This window comes from Lampetra fluviatilis, chromosome 26 (assembly GCF_964198595.1).
Source record: "Lampetra fluviatilis chromosome 26, kcLamFluv1.1, whole genome shotgun sequence".
NCBI classification, from domain to species: Eukaryota; Metazoa; Chordata; class Hyperoartia; order Petromyzontiformes; family Petromyzontidae; genus Lampetra; species Lampetra fluviatilis.
In genome coordinates this window covers 9244354-9264556 of record NC_136300.1, presented here as the reverse complement: position 1 = coordinate 9264556, position 20203 = coordinate 9244354, and the positions used below count along the sequence as shown (strand labels likewise).

At 51.5% G+C, this 20203-nt stretch overlaps 2 protein-coding genes across 4 annotated transcripts in view; one reads left to right on the top strand and one right to left on the bottom strand.

Moving 5' to 3' along the window:
• Positions 1 to 11817, top strand: part of LOC144942049 (BOS complex subunit NOMO1-like) — a 22497-nt gene extending 10680 nt beyond the window's left edge. The window contains exons 18-31 of the mRNA XM_078868694.1: positions 360 to 458; positions 1106 to 1282; positions 1725 to 1807; positions 2271 to 2430; positions 2690 to 2816; positions 3467 to 3580; positions 3892 to 4019; positions 7159 to 7300; positions 8273 to 8356; positions 8669 to 8782; positions 9262 to 9363; positions 10322 to 10441; positions 10867 to 10959; positions 11677 to 11817. Of these exons, the coding sequence (XP_078724820.1) occupies positions 360 to 458; positions 1106 to 1282; positions 1725 to 1807; positions 2271 to 2430; positions 2690 to 2816; positions 3467 to 3580; positions 3892 to 4019; positions 7159 to 7300; positions 8273 to 8356; positions 8669 to 8782; positions 9262 to 9363; positions 10322 to 10441; positions 10867 to 10959; positions 11677 to 11808 (1675 nt within the window). The 3' untranslated portion in view covers positions 11809 to 11817. The remainder of the gene's footprint in view (positions 1 to 359; positions 459 to 1105; positions 1283 to 1724; positions 1808 to 2270; positions 2431 to 2689; positions 2817 to 3466; positions 3581 to 3891; positions 4020 to 7158; positions 7301 to 8272; positions 8357 to 8668; positions 8783 to 9261; positions 9364 to 10321; positions 10442 to 10866; positions 10960 to 11676) is intronic.
• SLX1B (structure-specific endonuclease subunit SLX1B) lies at positions 11092 to 20203 on the bottom strand. Of its 3 annotated transcripts, none has more exons than XM_078868695.1 (8): positions 19879 to 20203; positions 19145 to 19334; positions 17484 to 17535; positions 16764 to 16828; positions 16335 to 16632; positions 15764 to 15894; positions 14891 to 14978; positions 11092 to 14370 (listed from the first exon to the last, which is right to left on the bottom strand). In XM_078868695.1, exons 2-8 carry the CDS (start codon positions 19315 to 19317, stop codon positions 14341 to 14343), a joined length of 837 nt encoding a protein of 278 aa, XP_078724821.1. In that variant the 5' UTR covers positions 19318 to 19334; positions 19879 to 20203; the 3' UTR covers positions 11092 to 14340. The 3 variants fall into 3 exon arrangements, with proteins under 3 accessions (XP_078724821.1, XP_078724824.1, XP_078724822.1); XM_078868698.1 differs by having other exon boundaries at positions 15764 to 15888; XM_078868696.1 differs by having other exon boundaries at positions 15764 to 15891; positions 19879 to 20202.

Sequence of the window (20203 nt, the reverse complement as noted above, 5' to 3'; positions counted from 1 at the left end):
CCAGGGATTGATTCCAGACTTGGGCGCCTCTTTGTCGAGTTTGTTCTCCCCCCTGTTCCGCACGGGTTTCCTCTGGGCTCTCTGATTTCCTCCCATAGCTAAAAATACGTGCAACAGAACTGGTATTGGACATCGCAATGCTGAAAAATGACCTGAACATTTACTCAGTTGGGATTACACAGCAACATAGCAACATCGCCCCTCCTGCGTAACAACAATAATCGTTTTAAATGTCGTGCGAAAGAAAAAGCTGCTCGCGCCTGTCCCGGCGAGCGCGAGGCGCCGGATCACACCACTGCGCGCCACGCCTCACCATGCCCCTCGCCTCACCATGCCCCTCACGTGTGTGCACCGTGCAGCGCCCACCCCAGCGTGCTCGCCATGACAGCCACTCACCACCTGGTGCAGGGAGCCATCGTCACCGACAAGATGGCCGTCGACATCACGCTCACCGTGCAGTAAGCGTCGCGCTCCTCCCGCAGGCACCGGCCACCGTTGGCGCCCGCGGTACATGCGGCGCGGGCCGCATAGGCCTCGCCGCAAGCATCGCTCGCGGACGTGCGAGCCTGAAAGCCGTCATCGCACGAGCGACTGCGGTGCCGTTTGATCGCAGCGTGATTGTATAAAAATGCAACCTCTAGCAGTTCTGGGTTGTACCACGTGAGTCTTTGCCGTGCCCCCGCGTATTCTGACCATAGAGTGTAGTAGCGCTCCTCTGCACAATTTGTACTCAACCTTGCAAGAGTCATCTCTGCTCCTCCATGATGGGCATCCATCCTCCCCAACAACACTCACTGCACTGCCCATCTCCTCAACCCAATCCTCCTAATACACCCCGCACCCAACCACCCCGCAACCACCCACCCACCCCGCACCCACCCACCCCGTACCCACCCACCCACCCCACAACTACCCACCCACCCCTCACCCACCTGCCCCGCAACTACCGACCCACCCCACACCCATCCACCCACCCCGCAACTACCCACCCACCCCTCACCCACACACCACCCTGCACCCACCCACCCTGCACCCACACGAACCGCTGCATGCCGCTGCGCTTGCGTACTTAGTGCGGTGTGCGCTGCGCGTGTGCCTGGTCAAGGTCATCGCTGGAGGAGACCCAGGTCCTGGGCCCTCTGAGACTGGAGGGGGACGAGGAGGAGGAGGCGGCGGCGGAGGCAGAAGAGGAGGGAGAGGCGGGGGAGCGCGAGCAGGGGCCTGTGGCGCCTTTGCCGCCAGCGCAAGCGCCCTTCACCTACCCCTACTCCTTCTGGGCTCGGTGCGTGGCCGCGAGCTGGGGGGCTCGCCGGATTTGGGACCTTCCATCCATCAGATATCTCCTCCTTATTAAAATTAGAATCGAAAAATGTCCGTACTAGCTCGAGTTATAATTCTTCAAACAGTCGCGTTCTGCTGCAGCGGCAGCAGCACAGGGTCGGGACAGTTGGTCACGATGATGGGGCGGCCCGGGAGGCCATGCTGTGTTTGACAGTTGACCAGCAGTGTTTTTTAACATTTTGAGAAAGAGTAATGTTCCAAATAACCTTTTCTCAGGAAAAAATCATAGTTTGTATGGATGATGCTTTGAAAAACGTATTACTCCTGCTCCGTGTGTGTGTGCGTGCTGTGTGTGTTGCGTGCTGTGTGTGTGTTGCGTGCTGTGTGTGTGTTGTGTGTTGCATGCTGTGTGTGTGTTGCGTGCTGTGTGGTACTGTGAGCAGCGCGGGGGAGAAGGTGCGAGTGGAGGCTGCCTCGCGTGAGCTGCTCTTCTACCCGGCAAGCACCGAGGCCGTCGTGCAGGGAGGTGGGTCACACCACTCCTTTTCCTTGCACTGTGGGAGAGCGGTTTGTGTGACAATGATGACCACGATTAAGTTGCTGATCGAGTAACTCGGAGCGCTGTACACGCTACGATCGCCTTGCACCTCGTCTGAAATGCTCAAAGGGCCCCCCAGTGGCAGCTGTCCCTGTGCGGGTCAAGGCGACCTGGCACCTGGCCTGCAGAGTGTGTGCCTGCGCGCGCATTGTGCTACCAACCCCAGCGACCGGGGTTCGATTCCCGCTCGTGGCCAACATCGCCAGCCTCAAATAAGTATCTGATGTGTGTAAACATCACAGGGGAGAAAAAGGCAGCTGGCCGAGGTGCCAACAGCACCCCACCCCCTTGTGCCCCATACCGGCCTTCATGGGGGTGTCTCGCTCACAGCACTTGCCCCTAAAGTCTGTTAATGCTACACGGGGGATCTTTGTCTTGCCGGTGCGTGTAGAGAGCTGCCCCGAGCGACTGGCTGCCGTGTCTGGTGAGGCCGGGGTGTTTGTGGCGGGCCGCGTGGAACCGGCCCTGCCCGGTGTCGCCATCGACATACGGGAATCCGGTGCCGCCGACAGCCTCGTCACGGTGCTCACCGACGAGCACGGCTCCTACCGGTATGTACCGCCTCGCCGGGCGCTTTGCCGGGGCACCTCAATGAGGCGCCTCGCCGCTCCGGCACGGGCAACGCGATGTCTCTCGTGACGCGCCTGTGTATCCCGGTAACGCTGCGCGCGCGCGCTTACCAACCGCCGAGGTGTCGGGATCGTGTTGCCGATCGGTGCTCGCGGTGCACGCGCCGCGCGTGCTCTCCATCTGCGCGCGAGCGGAGCAATGGCAAACGGCAGCGAGCGAGGATGTTTGCGTGGTGCGCAGAGTGGGCCCTCTGCAGGGCCACCGCGACTACGCCGTGTCGGCCGCCAAGGAGGGCTTCGTGCTACGCCCCGTGGACGGCCGCCACGGCCATTTCCAGGCCTTCGCCCTCGCCTCCATCACGCTCACGGTACCCGCTGGCCACGTCCACACGAGTCCGGGGCGGCGGGGTCCGCATTTAGTCTCGCACGCACTCACTCACTCTCGCACACACTCTCGCACACTCACTCTCGCACACTCACTCTCGCACACACTCACTCAGCGCTCCCGTGCACACCGGCAGCATCTGTGTACTTATTATTCGTAATTGTGTGTTTGGGTTGTGCCACAATTCTTGGAACCCTTGTTTGTGAGAGTTGTGGGTGAATTGGGCAAGTGAGTTGTGAGCTACAAGTGTGGTGGTCGGCTGAACGTGGTGTGGATGAGACGAAGCGGTGCGTGTCTGGTAGACCGAGTCCTCAACATGGGGTGGAGGAATCAATTGGGGATGTTCACGGGAACAGTCATGGTAGTAGTAGCTGTAGAAGTGTGGTGTGACTCTCGGTGAGTGAGACACTAGAGTAAATTGGTGAGGGCTGGATCAGCAGTCACCGTGACTTCTATCAGGATGATCGGGGTGCTTCACGCGAGATGTAACGGCAGCAGAAGGATTCCAGCTGAGGCTGAATCTGGGATATCCTGCATTAGCATGGTTGATCCGATTCACTTTGATGGAGACGTTTTCGCGTGGGTGTATATATATGTGTGTGCTGCTGCGTGTGTCGTGATGCTCCCGTGTAGATCACGTCAGAGGATGGGCAGCCCCTGCCCGGTGTGCTGCTGTCGCTGAGCGGAGGGCAGTTCCGTTCCAACCGCCTCACGCAGGACAACGGCTCCTACAAGTTCACCAACCTGGTCCGTCAAGCGCGCTACCACCAGCACCAGCAGCAGCAGCGCACAACGCTCTCGCTCCAACCCTGGATCAACTGGGATTAATTGATATATAATACATGTTACCTAAGGCTATGTAATAATTTTGATAAGTAAGTGTTGTAAGACCCTCTACCACCTCGCATAGCCAAACAAAGACAAATTTGTCAAGTGAACAAGCGTTTAACGACACAAATTTGGCGAGATTATTACGTCGCCTGACCCAAAAATATATCGCGAGTCGTAACGTCGGCTGCGTAAACCCACGTGTGGATCGTTGTATTTCATTCATTCAGACTCCGGGCCAGTTCTTCTTCAAGCCCATGATGAAGGAGTTCCGCTTTGAGCCACCGTCCCAGGTGGTGGATGTGCAGGAAGGACACGCGGTGCACATCGATGTGAGCGCCTTCCGCGTCGCGTACAGGTGCGCCCGACGATCCGTCTGCGACTGCGCGCCCCTGTGACGGCAGGGCGTCTCGCAGCACTTCGCACACGGTTCCTCACATCTCAGCTTAAACGTACGAGAGGGCACCCCCAGTGGCAGCTGTCCTTGTGTGGCACAAGGGGACTGCGAGCGGACGTAGTCTGCCAGTAGGGGGGGGCGATGATCGCTGCCACTGTTTCCAAATTGAGTAATCGGCGATGTAATTCTCGATTTGAAGCTTTCGTGACTGCAGGAATACATACTCTTTGGTTCTTTCGGTAAAGTCACTTACACTATGAGATCTCTTTTACCAGTGGCAAAATATGATGGTAGGTTTTTACCCTTTTAACTGGTACAAAACTGACACCTTTATTCAAGGCATCATGTTTGCAATGACCACAACACAAGTAGTCAATAAAGCAAACAAAAAGAAGCAACTCTGATAAGGATAATAATATGCACTGTCCTTGAAGTTGATTGGCCCACACCCGAGACGGCTTTCTTTAGAGCCTAGTCCCCATTGGTGTAGGGCCAGATGACACCAGAAGGCGTACAACTCAAAAACAGTGCAATATCAGAGTATTGAGAGTTCGGGGTAAACATTTACACTATGAGATCTCTTTTACCAGTGGCAAAATATAATGGTAGGTTTTTACCCTTTTAACTGGTACAAAACTGACACCTTTATTCAAGGCATCATGTTTGCAATGACCACAACACAAGTAGTCAATAAAGCAAACAAAAAGAAGCAACTCTGATAAGGATAATAATATGCACTGTCCTTGAAGTTGATTGGCCCACACCCGAGACGGCTTTCTTTAGAGCCTAGTCCCCATTGGTGTAGGGCCAGATGACACCAGAAGGCGTACAACTCAAAAACAGTGCAATATCAGAGTATTGAGAGTTCGGGGTAAACATTTACACTATGAGATTTCTTTTACCAGTGGCAAAATATAATGGTAGGTTTTTACCCTTTTAACTGGTACAAAACTGACACCTTTATTCAAGGCATCATGTTTGCAATGACCACAACACAAGTAGTCAATAAAGCAAACAAAAAGAAGCAACTCTGATAAGGATAATAATATGCACTGTCCTTGAAGTTGATTGGCCCACACCCGAGACGGCTTTCTTTAGAGCCTAGTCCCCATTGGTGTAGGGCCAGATGACACCAGAAGGCGTACAACTCAAAAACAGTGCAATATCAGAGTATTGAGAGTTCGGGGTAAACATTTACACTATGAGATCTCTTTTACCAGTGGCAAAATATAATGGTAGGTTTTTACCCTTTTAACTGGTACAAAACTGACACCTTTATTCAAGGCATCATGTTTGCAATGACCACAACACAAGTAGTCAATAAAGCAAACAAAAAGAAGCAACTCTGATAAGGATAATAATATGCACTGTCCTTGAAGTTGATTGGCCCACACCCGAGACTGCTTTCTTTAGAGCCTAGTCCCCATTGGTGTAGGGCCAGATGACACCAGAAGGCGTACAACTCAAAAACAGTGCAATATCAGAGTATTGAGAGTTCGGGGTAAACATTTACACTATGAGATCTCTTTTACCAGTGGCAAAATAGTAAAAGAGATCTCATAGTGTAAATGTTTACCCCGAACTCTCAATACTCTGATATTGCACTGTTTTTGAGTTGTACGCCTTCTGGTGTCATCTGGCCCTACACCAATGGGGACTAGGCTCTAAAGAAAGCCGTCTCGGGTGTGGGCCAATCAACTTCAAGGACAGTGCATATTATTATCCTTATCAGAGTTGCTTCTTTTTGTTTGCTTTATTGACTACTTGTGTTGTGGTCATTGCAAACATGATGCCTTGAATAAAGGTGTCAGTTTTGTACCAGTTAAAAGGGTAAAAACCTACCATTATATTTTGCCACTGGTAAAAGAGATCTCGTAGTGTAAATGTTTACCCCGAACTCTCAATACTCTGATATTGCACTGTTTTTGAGTTGTACGCCTTCTGGTGTCATCTGGCCCTACACCAATGGGGACTAGGCTCTAAAGAAAGCCGTCTCGGGTGTGGGCCAATCAACTTCAAGGACAGTGCATATTATTATCCTTATCAGAGTTGCTTCTTTTTGTTTGCTTTATTGACTACTTGTGTTGTGGTCATTGCAAACATGATGCCTTGAATAAAGGTGTCAGTTTTGTACCAGTTAAAAGGGTAAAAACCTACCATTATATTTTGCCACTGGTAAAAGAGATCTCATAGTGTAAATGTTTACCCCGAACTCTCAATACTCTGATATTGCACTGTTTTTGAGTTGTACGCCTTCTGGTGTCATCTGGCCCTACACCAATGGGGACTAGGCTCTAAAGAAAGCCGTCTCGGGTGTGGGCCAATCAACTTCAAGGACAGTGCATATTATTATCCTTATCAGAGTTGCTTCTTTTTGTTTGCTTTATTGACTACTTGTGTTGTGGTCATTGCAAACATGATGCCTTGAATAAAGGTGTCAGTTTTGTACCAGTTAAAAGGGTAAAAACCTACCATTATATTTTGCCACTGGTAAAAGAGATCTCATAGTGTAAATGTTTACCCCGAACTCTCAATACTCTGATATTGCACTGTTTTTGAGTTGTACGCCTTCTGGTGTCATCTGGCCCTACACCAATGGGGACTAGGCTCTAAAGAAAGCCGTCTCGGGTGTGGGCCAATCAACTTCAAGGACAGTGCATATTTTTATCCTTATCAGAGTTGCTTCTTTTTGTTTGCTTTATTGACTACTTGTGTTGTGGTCATTGCAAACATGATGCCTTGAATAAAGGTGTCAGTTTTGTACCAGTTAAAAGGGTAAAAACCTACCATTAAAGTCACTTAGTTAGAAATAAAATAAATCACGACGTTTCGACCGCTTGTGTTGCGATCGAAACGTCGTGATTTATTTTATTTTAATTCTAACTTACGTGACTTTACCGTATGGCGATGTAATTTTTCGAATTTGTTAAAAAATGCCGACACAATGGCCACTTGTTTGGAATGGCATTGGGGAATCTTTAGCGTCCACTGGGAAGCAGATGGCGCGTAGCATTGGTACGATTATTACACCCGTGGTAATAACCAGGGTGGCCTTCCAGATTAGAACCGCGAACCTCTGTGCATGCGTGCGTGTGCGCAGCTGCTTTGGCTGGGTGTGGTCGCTGAGTGGGGAGGCGGAGGCAGGGGTGGGGGTGGAGGCCGTGGGGCAGGGCGCGTGCGGCACGAGCGTGGAGGAGAGCGCCACAGACGAGGAGGGCCGCTTCCGTCTCCGTGGCCTCACCGTGAGTGACCGTCGCACCGCATCTGCCGTCGCCCTCGGACCGCGAGTAACTCTCGCGCTACACCTCTCGTGAGTTGACCTTCCCGAGTGTTCCTCGCGGTCGAGCTGCGTGACTCGTCGCCCTGGGTCGCCGGGCTTCGTGACCCCACGTCACCCTGAGCTCGCTGCACATCTCGGGGTCGGGTTTTGAGCACGGCGGTGCCTCGCGCATTTTTAATAGATCTCGGCTGTCACCGTGTGTTGGGCATCTCGAGCGGCTGCAGATGCCGACGAAGTCACGCTCGCGTCCGGCACGCATTTTCCAAAGGAACGATTGCATGAAGGAGCCAGATAATCAGGTTGTGGATTGGAGAGTGCGGATGTTTGTAGGAGACTGGAAGGACACGCCCTTGCAGGGCTGACATTGGCTGCTTTGGAGGAGACTTGAGAATAATTCCAAAACGAGGCGCGTGGTGTCGCCGCTCTGACAGGTCACTGTGAGGCAGGGGAGGAAACTTCGTGCAATAAGCAGAGCCATTGGCAGGCCGCTGCTATTCCCCCCCCAAACCCCACGAGTCCGTCCTGTCCTACAAATGCCTCTGCCAAGACTGGAAACGTGGTGGGCTCAGTTCGGCACCCTAGCCAATCAGCACGCAGCGCTGGCGACCGCCTAGCCGCTGCCGCAAAGGAGTTCAGTCGACCTGGACACATCACCTTTGAACTCACTCGCACGCTCACCCACTTATTTATTCACACAGTCCCTTTCCCACTCCTCACTCACCTACTCACACTCAACCACTCACACGCTTACGCTCCCAGCCACTTTCCCACTCACGCTCGCTCACCCAGCATGGGAGTGGACGGCTTGAAAAGTGAACATGTGGGGCTACTCCCACGACCCTGTCTAGCAAGCTGGGCGCAGACGCCGCGTGGTCGTGATGAGTGTTGTGTTTGCTGCCCCCCCCCTCCCCTCCCCTCCCACGTGTCCGCACAGCCATCGTGCACGTACCACGTGCGCGTGAAGCGGGAAGGAAACGACCACGTCGAGAGGGCCATTCCGCACTACCGCGCCGTGCAGGTGCGTGCGCTGCATCCTCGCGACAGCCGAGCAGGCGGCACGCTGCCTTCGCGCGTCTCCCTCCGTGTGATACATATAAACGTTACACATCCCATCAGCCACACGGCCTTCTGGGAAGTGCATCATCACTCCAGCAGCATCGGTTCAACACAAGTAAACTCTGGACGGGTTTCGAAATTCAGTATCTCATGGGCAGAGTAAGTCTCGCCTGAACTAATTCTGGTGAACTTCCAAATGTTTCTAGGTAAGAGTCCTGTCTGAGATCTGGATCCTAGTTCACCACCAACCGATTAATGTTTGTGTTTGCTGCAGGTGGACACGCGTGACATCCACGACGTGAACATCGTCGCATTCCGACACATGAACCAGTTTGACCTGAGTGGCAACATCATCACTCCCAGCCAGGAGCTCCTGGCCACGCTCAAGGTGAGAGCTCCTAGCCGACTCAGCGAGCGAGGGAGTGAGCGAGGGCGATATCGAATGTTCCCTCCTTCTTGCCACTCGCACGACTCAATTAGGAACTGGCCAAATATCCCAAATTGGAGGGACACGGCTACTAATGGGAGGCGAATAAAAACGGTTTGGAGCGCTTTGGCTTCATTGAGTTTCATAATCAACAGCAGCGGACGCCTGTGCCTGAAGAAAAAAGTTTTTAATCGGTGCGAACTTCCCGCCGTGACGCGGATCAGAAACACGAACACAGATAAACAGAGTGGAACGTGCGCAGAGCAGCACGGAGAGATGCACGCTGGCAATGAAAACAACGTCCAGTTCGGCCACAGTGAAGTAAAATTCTGTCTCCGATGCTGGGCCCTTGGGAACTGTCGACCCCAAACGCTGGGGTGCGGTGGCGTGGCGGATGGAGTGAGGAATGCGTAAGCGAGCGAGCATGACGTGTGTTCCAGGTGGTGCTGTATCGTGGAGAGAACCTGGACACGCCCTTCCAAACGCTCTCTCTGACCCAGTCGTCATTCTTCCATTTCCCTCCTCTGCAGAGGGACGGAGAGGTGGGTGGTGCTGCGGCTTCGGCGAGCATCTGTGGCACCGCTTGTCCTCCTGTCACGCTTCCTGTTCTCGTTTGGCAGAGATACTGTCATGAATATCAGATGTATGTCTATGGCCCAAAGAACTATGTTTTTTCCAGAGAAACTACAGGCAGAGACCACGAGTGGTTCTTCTCTGTGGGAAGGGGGGGGGACTGTCATCCACGTCAGGACAGCACGGACATCTGGGGGAAGGGAGTTCCAGACTATGGGGGCAGCAGACGAGAAGGAGGAAAATTGGCGACCTCCCACAGAGCGACAGTTTACTCGGGGCGATGAAAGGAGGCCTTGGTTGTTGAAGCGGAGAGTGTGTGAAGGGGAGTAGAGTGAGATGAGAGGAGAGAGGTAGGAGAGTGTGTGTCGGGGAGTAGAGTGAGATGAGAGGAGAGAGGTAGGAGAGTGCGTGGAGGGGAGTAGAGTGAGATGAGAGGAGAGAGGTAGGAGAGTGTGTGAAGGGGAGTAGAGTGAGATGAGAGGAGAAAGGCAGCAGAGTGCGTGGAGGGGAGGAGAGTGAGATGAGAGGAGAGAGGTAGGAGAGTGCGTGGAGGGGAGTAGAGTGAGATGAGAGGAGAGAGGTAGGAGAGTGTGTGAAGGGGAGTAGAGTGAGATGAGAGGAGAGAGGTAGGAGAGTGCGTGGAGGGGAGTAGAGTGAGATGAGAGGGGAGAGGCAGGAGAGTGCGTGGAGGGGAGTAGAGTGAGATGAGAGGGGAGAGGCAGGAGAGTGGGTGGAGGTGAGTAGAGTGAGTTGGGGTAAAGGTATGGATATTTACTACTTTTCCTTATTTAGAAGGAACCCAAGTTATTTGGCCAACTTTATTCTTAGTAACTTCAAAGTCACCGTGTGTCGGTGGGGCTGGCCCCGATACTCGTGCAGCACGGAGACGTTGAGCGCTCCGGCCGTGCGGCCGCGGTTCCGTTGCAGAGCTACACGATGGCGCTCGAGTCCTCGCTGCCCCGAGCACTCTACGAGTTCTCGCTCCCCGAGGTCTCCTTCAGCACTGCGGGCTTCCACAAGCACGTGACGCTCTCCTTCTCCCCGCGGGTGAGAGCAGCGCGAGCCGTGTCCGGTCCGCCGCTAGCGGCACGCGGCCCGGCGGTAGCGCCTTTGCCGCTCGGTGCGGAGTTTCGCTGTTCTAATCTTCCAGGCCGCCCTGGTTTTAACCGGCGGAGTGTTAACAGTCAATTACAACGCTCCGTCTGCCTCTGGACGTTAAATATCCCAGGATGTCATTTTCAAGAGCAGGCCTTTGTGCGCTGGCGTCGGTGGCCCAAATTTGCACAAAAAATGTCATGACACCGCAAAGTACTCAATTGGGATTGCGCACATGGCAATCATTGCCCCCTACTGTGAAAAACTTGGCAAGGCGCTCCCGCAAAAGAGTCTCGAGACTCTGAGACGTTCGTGGGTGAACGACGGCTGTCCCTCTGGCGTGAAACGTGACTGGCGCGACGTGGCGTGGCGTGCAGAGGAAAGCGATGGAGCAGGAGGCGTCGCAAGGCTCGTACCTGGCCCTGCCGCTCACGCTGCTGCTGCTCATCGCCATCTACAACCACGACAAGGTGACCATCGCCCCCTTTCCCTATTTGCCCCTTGCGTCGCTTGATAAACTCCGCGGTGTATCTCTGTGCTCCCTCTCTGGACACGGGTGCATTTTTGCGGCGTACGTTAGACAACAAATATCACCAAAGTCGCTGGGTCACGGTGTATATAATTAACAAAACATTCAACAATTTACATATAAGTTGGGTAACAATGTCTCATATATAATTAATGTGCACCGTCGTGCGTCGTTTACCAACAGCTGCCCTGGGCTCCCATGCGGCACTGCGGCAGTGCGTTCGCCGCTTGTCACAGAGGTTGACGGTTCGATGCCGACAGGCCACCCTGGTTAATACTGCACGTTATCAGCCGTGAAAATATCACGAGTCGTCTGCTTCGCTCTCACAGTGGACATTAAAGATCATTTAAACAATACGTGGACATTAAAGATCACACGTAATTCGAAACGAGAAGACTGTGTGCTCGCGTCATGGTCCAAACCTTAGAAAAATTACACCACAAATGTCTCAGTGCAGCACTTACATTCTTGTAAATGGTTTTTATTCCTTCTAAATGTTTTATTTAGGTCTCGATTTGCAAGAGCTTTGATAACCGCGTCAATTTCCACCAAGTCAAATGCCTCGTCTTAGTCTACAGAGGTCTGGCATATTGTGGATTGATGCCGAACGTGCTGTGTGGCGACTGTTCTGTGCCGTGCCGTGTGTGCCATGGAGCAGGCGCTGCCCATGCTCTGGCAGCTGGGAAGCCGTGTGCAGGCCGTGCAGGCCATGGGGCCTCCGTTCGGAGCCGCCCCGGCTGTGGAGGACGCCAAGAAGCTGCTGAAGAAGCCCAAGAGCCGGAGGACGTGACCCATCACCCATGACACGTTCCACCGTCTCCCCTTCCAAGTGCATCACACCATGAATCCATCACCACTAGGATGTAAAAGGAAAACTGCCTGCATGGAGTAAACCATAAAAATCTAACAATGTGTTTAGAAGACAAATTAATATATATAAAAATAAAAACCACAATTTTTACATTAACGTTACGTGAATTGTGCGATATCGACACTACTGCTGGCGGAAGGGCCTCCACTGGAGGGAACTTGGTAGTGGTATTTGGTCTACTCTTTCACACTTTACCTCCCCCCATATACGTCACCTGCCGAGCATGTTTACCGCTTGGTGTTCAGAGGGTGGATTTAAGAAACTTGCCCCCATTGTTTCAACTGCCGTGCCGGGAGATGGAGTCAAACCGGCGACCTGTGTGGACTCAGTGGGAGGTCCGAGTCGCGAGCGGCACTGCTTCTAGGTTTGCAGGAATAACCACGTGATGCCCATGTGAAGAAATGCACGTGGAGGGAGTCTCAGGGATATTTAATGAGGCCTGACGAGTGAGAGGCCTGACGAGAGGCTGACGCGGGGCCCTCCGGCCGTATTCTTAGTCGTGGCTCTGCTCTTGAACCAGGTGTTTAAACTGTTGGCGGCTCCGAGTGTGGTCCCACATCCACGCTCAGGATTTCAATGAGCCTGAGCCAAGCCACGGCTGAGCCACTTTCCACGTCTTTGGAAGCAGCGGAGCAGCTCGAGCCCAAGCTCGAACCCGAGTGTTCAAGGCTGAGCCACGATTGAGAATACGGCCTTGGTGTGCGAGTATGAGGCGTGCCTGGTGACCAAACCCTGATGCAAAGTAACCCTGGAAATGGATCCATTCTAAAGTTTCACCTCACTGGTGTCCAGTGCATTACCACGTGCAGAAATGTGAATTGCGTATTTGTAATCGTAGCAAGCTGATCTGCAGCCCTCTCGCCTTTTATTCGAGGTGCGGGAGACGTTGCCAGGTATTTCCACTTCACGTGCAGTCCCTTTGAGCTTGGGTTTTCAGTAACTGATGTTTTGTAAATGAATTGTTCTTGTTTTTCATATCACATTGTAAAGATCGTATGTACAGCTGTTTACACCTCCCATGGTACAATTAAAATGCATTGGCAGTGGTGTGCATGCACAAACCAAAACACTTGCCACCTTTGTCTGGACCCCTAGTTGGAGTCTCCACTTTTTCCAAGGCACAAACCCCCACGTGTTTCAGAAGGTGAGGTCTACAACCAAAACGTTGCATTATATTGGACGCGTGTTCAACACAACACCGGCACAAATTAATTCCTGCCACCCAGATCCAAATTTTTGGACAGTCTGAGAATCGGTGTTTGTGTCCACGTGGGATACCACAGACAACCAGAACCGGTGCCAAGAATTGCCCAAGTTCTGTGATACTATATTGGGATGTTTGGTCAACTCCACAAATGACTTTATACACTTTGGAGCAAGCCTCCCATGTGCGAAGCAGGTATACACACAATCCCTGCACAGATGGAGATTAATCCACTTGCTGTACCACTGCCACCCAAAGACTGCTCCATTATTCAGCTGCCTACGATACCTTCACCTGCACATGCTTGAGACACCACAGGCCGGAAAATAACCGTGCGTGCAGATAACGGGGAGCATCTCATGCTCTGTAATCTCTCACCCCAGTCTGGAATCGAACATAGTCTCCAGTGCTTTGAGTAGGTGAAGCCAGCACCTGTCTTGATACAGAAATAATTTATTTAAAAATGCAGTAATGAAAAGTATAAAAACAATAGGCAACTATTTCCACAATCTTGCAGGAGTATTGTATGTTTTACAGGTAGGAACAACAGTTCCACACTGCCCACCAGGGATTATTTGTCTGTCGTGCATTGTATTTCATAGAGCGCTTCGGGCGGGCTCAGCACCACGTGACGCGCCGCCCCACGCAGCTTGCGCCGCGTGACACGGATCGCACGAATGCGCTGTCCAACCAAGTTCCTACCTGCCCACTCCGAAGGAACGTGTTTTTCCACAAGTCACAAAAATATTCAAGTTTTTCAAGAAATTCTGAAGAACAGCTGGGAAGTACATTCTGTAACGCAAGATTTAAACAACAGCAAACTTGACGGGTATGGCTCGTGTCTGTTCATTTCACAGTTACACGAGACCCAGCTGCTATCTTACATAAACTCAAGAGGCAGTAGCCGAGCAGTAGTCTGGAAGTACTGTAAGTTTGCTTGTGTAGCACCAATGCTGAAATTGTACAATCCAAAAGACTGTGGCTACTGGGATGTGTCGAAATTACTTCTATTTTGAGGAAGGACAGATGTAAAGGAAGAAAATTATCCACTTAGAAACTGTTAATATTTTTGATGTTCTGAAGAATTATAGTGACACAAAATCTTACTGTCAAAGTTGATTTCCCAACGCCTCTTGTAGACCCAACCCATGGTGCGTTGCCGCTGTGTCTTTGAGATGCCAACAAGCGTCGCCAAAACGTCTAAACGCAGCCCCACAAACCCGTTCTCGTCGTTCATTCACCTTGGCTCAGAACTGCACCTCGTCTGCCCAGTGAGCCTAGAACACACGCGCCAACATACAGGGGCACTGTGAACACGTCCGTCACTGTGTGGAATCGAACACGGGGGGCTTCATCAGATACAAACCGAGACATTGGTCCCTAACCGATGCTACACTATTGCTACACTACCACGGCTCAAGAAGCCTAATACATCAAGCCGGAACAGCAACGAACAGCACTTCAAAGTTGCCAAAGATAATAAGGTAACACGTTTCTTGAATTGAGATCTCGGTGGAAAAATATAGACGACGAGAAGCAATTCCAAAGTGGAGCAGTGCAAGGTAAGAAGCTGAAAGAGAAGTGTTATCGCTATTCGCATTTGGAATTTACAACGCAAACGACTCAATTGGGATGAGATGGCAACATCGCCCCCTCATGCGAAACCACTGCACACCGCGCTGTGAGAATGGCATGCCACGTGCACTCGTGGTGCGAGTGGAAGGTTAGGGGTGGGGGTTGGTGCCCATCGTAAGGTGTTCGATGGCAGGATAAGGTCTGGCTCTGGTTATCAGATACCTGTGACGATGAGATGATCTCCTCCAAGTCCCCGTAGCATCCATTCTTATAGCGCACCAGGTCCCCCCACAGCACTGCATTCTTACAGCTGTGCAAAATGACAACATCAACGCGTGTTCTTATTTGACACGCGTCCTTGTGTTACCATACGAGTCCAATAGTCTATTGTGGGTTTTTTTTTACTTCCTTTTACAATTAATGGTTTTCAAATAAACTTTTGTCACTTCAATCTTGATTTGAAGCTTTCGTGACTGCAGGAATCAAAACTCTTTGGTTCTTTCGGTAAAGTCACGTAGAAAAAATAATAGATCACGACGTTTCGATCGCAACACAAGCAATCGTATTTTTCACCTGAAGACGATTGCTTGTGTTGCGATCGAAACGTCGTGATCTATTATTTTCTCACTTCAAATATATTTTATCGAGTCTTTTGTTTTGCGTGCTGTTTTCTCTCTTTTGTAACACAGTTGCTTTTTTTTTTCTCTCTTTGGTTCATTGTTGTACCGAGTTTTCAAGTCGTTGCTTTTGTCATTGTGGTGACCCAGGTCACTCTTGCCGACAAGTTCCCATCTCGTTAAAGACATTTTTGGAAGAAAAAAAATCTAAGGGTGCATATCGAAGCAAACGTTTCTCGACAACGCTACTAAACCCAGGCGTGCGTCTGCTAAGCCTCTCCGCACGCACTCGTTTGCTCAAACACAGCCGTTCCCAACCTTCCTGGAGCCACAAAGCAGGTATCACCCATCAATGGGAACACAGTGAGAATAGTGGGGTGGGGGGGTTTCCAGTCGGCAACAGCGAGAGTTTCCAAGTTTCAAAAGTAACAATGCTTAAGGTCGTCCAAGAGTCCACACGTCCCGGTGCCCGGCTCACCCTGGGCACTGGCCCTCCACAGGCAGCAGCTGTGTAGGGTCCGTCTTCAGGAAGTCCCGGGCCAGGCAAGTGATGTGAGCCTCCATACGGCAGCCCGGGTGGAAACACGACATGCGCTCATCCTCCTCCTCCTCGTCGTCGTGCACGGCCACATGCGACGCACAGAGAGGAACATTCAACTGACTGTGCCTGTTTTACCTGAATGCGCTTCACATTTATGCTTCACGACTTTTTTTGTTACACAGTCATCGCCGATCAGAGGACGAGAGGCTCAAAACATCAAGCGGCCAGCAACAAACAGCACTGCCAAAGTTGTAATCGGCAGTATTTAACACATTTCTTGAATGGAGTAAGGTTATCATAAGATCTTGGGAGAAGAGAAGATGGGCGGAAATGCCAAAGTGGTCGATAAATTAGTACTAGTTTGTGGATAAGATTCAATTTGTCCGATGGAAGACTCACCCCTCCCATAGTAATGAGGAATTTCCCCAAGTGGCTGAGTACTGCTGCCTCACGCTCAGAAATCACTCCGACTTCATTGTTGGCTTTCCGCAGCGCCATGTGGCGGTACCTGGATGCGCTGGCGACATAACACGCATCTTGCTGCGCCGGCCGCTTGACTCGGATTCACGGACTGCACCGCGACTTCTCCCTGCTGCTGCTGCGTCCGGGAGCCACCGCAGGGCCTGGCCTTCGCCCGCACGGGCCCAAACGCCACGGGCATGTGCAGGGGCGGCTCCATGCCCACGGGGAAGTCCTTGCGGTACTCCGGGCGCAGCCAGCGCAGGGTGAGCGGGAGGCGGCACCAGGGCGGCACACGCACCATGTGCCAAAGCACGCGCAAGTGCAGCTGCAGGGAGTTCTCGGACCTGGAGTGGGACAACACACGAGAGGTCCGCGACGTCGCACATGTGCAGAGGCTCTCGGCCTTATCCAGACCACCGGCTCAAAAGAACTGAATGTGTGGGTACGTTGCCGATTAGACCGCTAACTCCCGGACCGGTGTCTCCGTGCGACGTGGGTGAGCCGCCGTGAGCGCTGGGGATGCTGCCACGCCCACTCAAACTGCACACACGCACACACAAAGACCCCCCCCCCCCATAGCCTTACTCCGACTGTTGGGGCAAGCACTGTTTGCGAGTATCTATTAAGGCCTGCATAGTACATTTAACCAAACACCAGATTTAGTTTTACTGCATGGTTATGCGCCAAGTATGTTTGATGGTTACCAGTAATCGCGGGTCAAGGTTCATGGTGATTGCTCTTTCATCACCCTTTCACCACGAATGTCATTTCCCACAGGGTTCACAGTTAAAATTCATGTGGTCAGTGTCATGGCTTCGGAAGCCTTCATTGTGATGTTTAGGGACCGGAGGGACGCTTGTTCATACCGCGGCACCAAAAGTAACGCGTGAACGTGACACCTGCGACGCAGGGTGGAGAATGCTTCTAGTGAAAAGGACCGAAATAACTAATCAGGCCATTCGCCTAATTGCCACATCTGTCCGTTCACACAAAAACATGAAAAGTATATTTTACACTTCCCATCAGTCACACGGTGGTGCTGTGTGCTATTTAATTTCAGCAGAGGGTTCAACACAAGCAATTCTCTGGACCGATTTTCGACATCGTTTCATCAGCAGTCTGGCTTGCTTGGAACAATGCTTGTGTGATGTTTATATTACAGAACAACACAGCTGCAGATAGATGTGGCACTCACCCGCAGAGCTGCAATGTCGGATGGAAATCCATGCACGATGAGCACCATGTCCCTGCACACGACAAGCGAGAAACACCGCGGCACTCACTCACAGCAGAGCAAGTGCAGGCACCGCTCCTTCACATCTTGGCAGAATCATCCAGGAAATCTAAATAATTTGACGCAGTTTCAAGCGAAAAAGTCATATCCAATTGCTAAACAGTGAGAATTATTCTTCACCAGTGAGCAGAAACAACAATTGGCTTCTTAAACGCTTGTTCACGTTGTAAGTTGATGGGGTTTGGCCGTGTCTTGTGGCGGAGGGTCTTTTGACGCAGATTTCGGTCACCCAACTAAAAATTACAATTTCTGTCAATGACACATTGTGTGTACGCAGGGGCCGGAGCGAGCCCGATCGCCGTGGTGGGAGTGAGAATTTCATACCTGTCAACCCATACGGTTTACCTGTATTCTTGTACAGGGAAATTGAGTACAGAAATCATTGTCTATTTGTTTGTTTCTTCCTTGTGATGGGACTTTGTAGGGTGGACGTTGAGATGTATAAGGGGCACGGGGTGACCAATAAGGTCTGAATTGGTCTGTAATAAGAGAGGGCACTGATAAGGGGTTGACAGGTATGGAATTTGAACCCGTGTGTCATTACAGCAGGAAGCATGGTCAAGCCTTATACTCTTTGGAAGTTTCTTCATCCTCACTCCCAGCCCAGTCCACCCCCCCCCCCCAGCATTCCCTTACTCGTTTCCCAATCCCCTCCCAACACCCCCCTCTCTATCTCTCCTCCCTGGCTCCTACCCCCTCTCTTACCTATATAGCCTCTTGTTACAGCAGCCCTTTTGCCCACTTCAGCAATTGTTTCTTGCTGTGGTTGTCCCACCTGATGACGGACGCTTGTGTTGCATCCGAAGCGTCGTGATTTATTTTATTTTATACCTACGTAACTTTACCGAAAGAACCAAAGAGTATGGGTCCCTGCAGTCACGAAAACTTCAAATCTAGATTGCTACACCGTATATTTATATATCTATAGTTAACGAGTGTCTGTCCATCACGCTTCCGATCTACCAAAGGTTACGTGGGAGCACACGCATAATACAATTGTGTATAAGCTCTGCAAATATACACATACTGTATAAACACATAGCTTCATTACTTTAAATGATCGTGAATGTATTGATCGATGGTCGAATCCACCACTCCCCCTTCCCCCTTGCGCTCAGGCTCAGCTGCTACGGTCGGGATCTTGCGTGGTTTGCTGGGGGCATTTATGAGTCCCACCCAACCAGTGATTTCTTCTTCTTGGTTCTTTCGGTAAAGTCACGTAGAATGGAAATAATAAAACATAATAAAATAATTCTCACGACGTTTCGGCCACAACGCAAGCAGCCGTCCTCAGGTGGAGAACAGGTCTGTCGAGAAGACACCTGAGGACGGCTGCTTGCGTTGTGGCCGAAACGTCGTGAGAATTATTTTATTATGTTTTATTTTTATTATTTTATTATTTCCCTTCTACGTGACTTTACCGAAAGAACCAAGAAGATGAATCCCTGCAGTCACGAAAGCTTTAAATCAGTGATTTCTTCCCACTGCTATCCCTGTCGTTGTTGTTGGTCCCACTGCAGCAGTATGCGAGTGGTGGTGGATGCTGCGTGCAGGCGACGTGCCATGGGCCACGACCGCTGGTACGCAAGGCGCCTCCCTTGCGTCGGCCACCGTTGTGCTGCCCGATCCTGCGCTCTGGGTCCACCGTGTAGCCCACGTAGATGCGACCCTTGAACTTTGGGTTGGTGCAGTACAGCATGTAGACGCCGAAGAAGTTCTCCACCTCCACCACCATCGCGGCCCGGCGGTCGTCTGCAAAGCAGTTAGTGCGACTTCGTGCAGAGCTGACGATTTCAACTGGGTGCTGAGTTTTGCTTGCGTTGGAGCAGCAACGCAGCTGAAAAAGTTTGCACTCCGCAGAAGTCCGCGTTGTGGCTGATGGGGAGTGTGTATAACGTGTTGTTTGTGTGGAGGGGCAGGCATGGGGAGGAGCCGGATTGTCTGTTTATCGAGTGTTCCTTATATAATCCACAAAACTACGCCACTCATCATTTTGCGTTAATTATTTGAGGCGCGGTCAAAATATGAACTGAAATGATGCTGCAATTGGGCGACAATAATATAAAATGTTGACATTTGTGGGCAAAATACCACCCCGATTTCCTCTTTAACAACTTGTCTCCTCAAGCGACTGTCAACCGAGCAGCACCCACAGGCGGTGCACAGAGTACACACAGAGACAGAACACACACGAGGATCACACACAGGCGGTGCTACCACAGGGTACACACAGACACACAAACCACACGCAGCGCACACACGGGGATCACACACAGGCATCACACACAGTACGCACGTGAACTGGTGCTGGGTCCCTTGAGCCGCGTACTCAGACTCCAGTGGTAGCCGCGTCCTCCTGCTCCACTGCTACACGACTACAACGGTACCACTCAATACCACACAGCACCACCGCTACCACAGAACCACAAATACCACACAGAGCCACAAATACCACACAGCACCACCGGTACCACAGAGCCACGAATACCACACAGAACCACCGCTACCAGAGCCACGAATACCACACAGAACCACAAATACCACACAGAACCACCGCTACCACAGCACCACGAATTCCACACAGAACCACCACAGAGCCACTCGTACAGTGGTTGCCGCAA

Bases quoted from the DNA above. Each gene is read 5' to 3' on its own strand.
- SLX1B (XM_078868695.1), bottom strand. From the start codon at position 19,317: ATGGTGGTGGAGGTGGAGAACTTCTTCGGCGTCTACATGCTGTACTGC. The intron at 17,536-19,144 runs GCACGTCGCCTG...TGTCGTGTGCAG, and splicing joins ACCAGCGGTCGTGGCCCATG to GGACATGGTGCTCATCGTGC. The intron at 14,979-15,763 runs GTGAGCCGGGCA...CATTTTGCACAG, and splicing joins GTGGAGGGCCAGTGCCCAGG to CTGTAAGAATGCAGTGCTGT.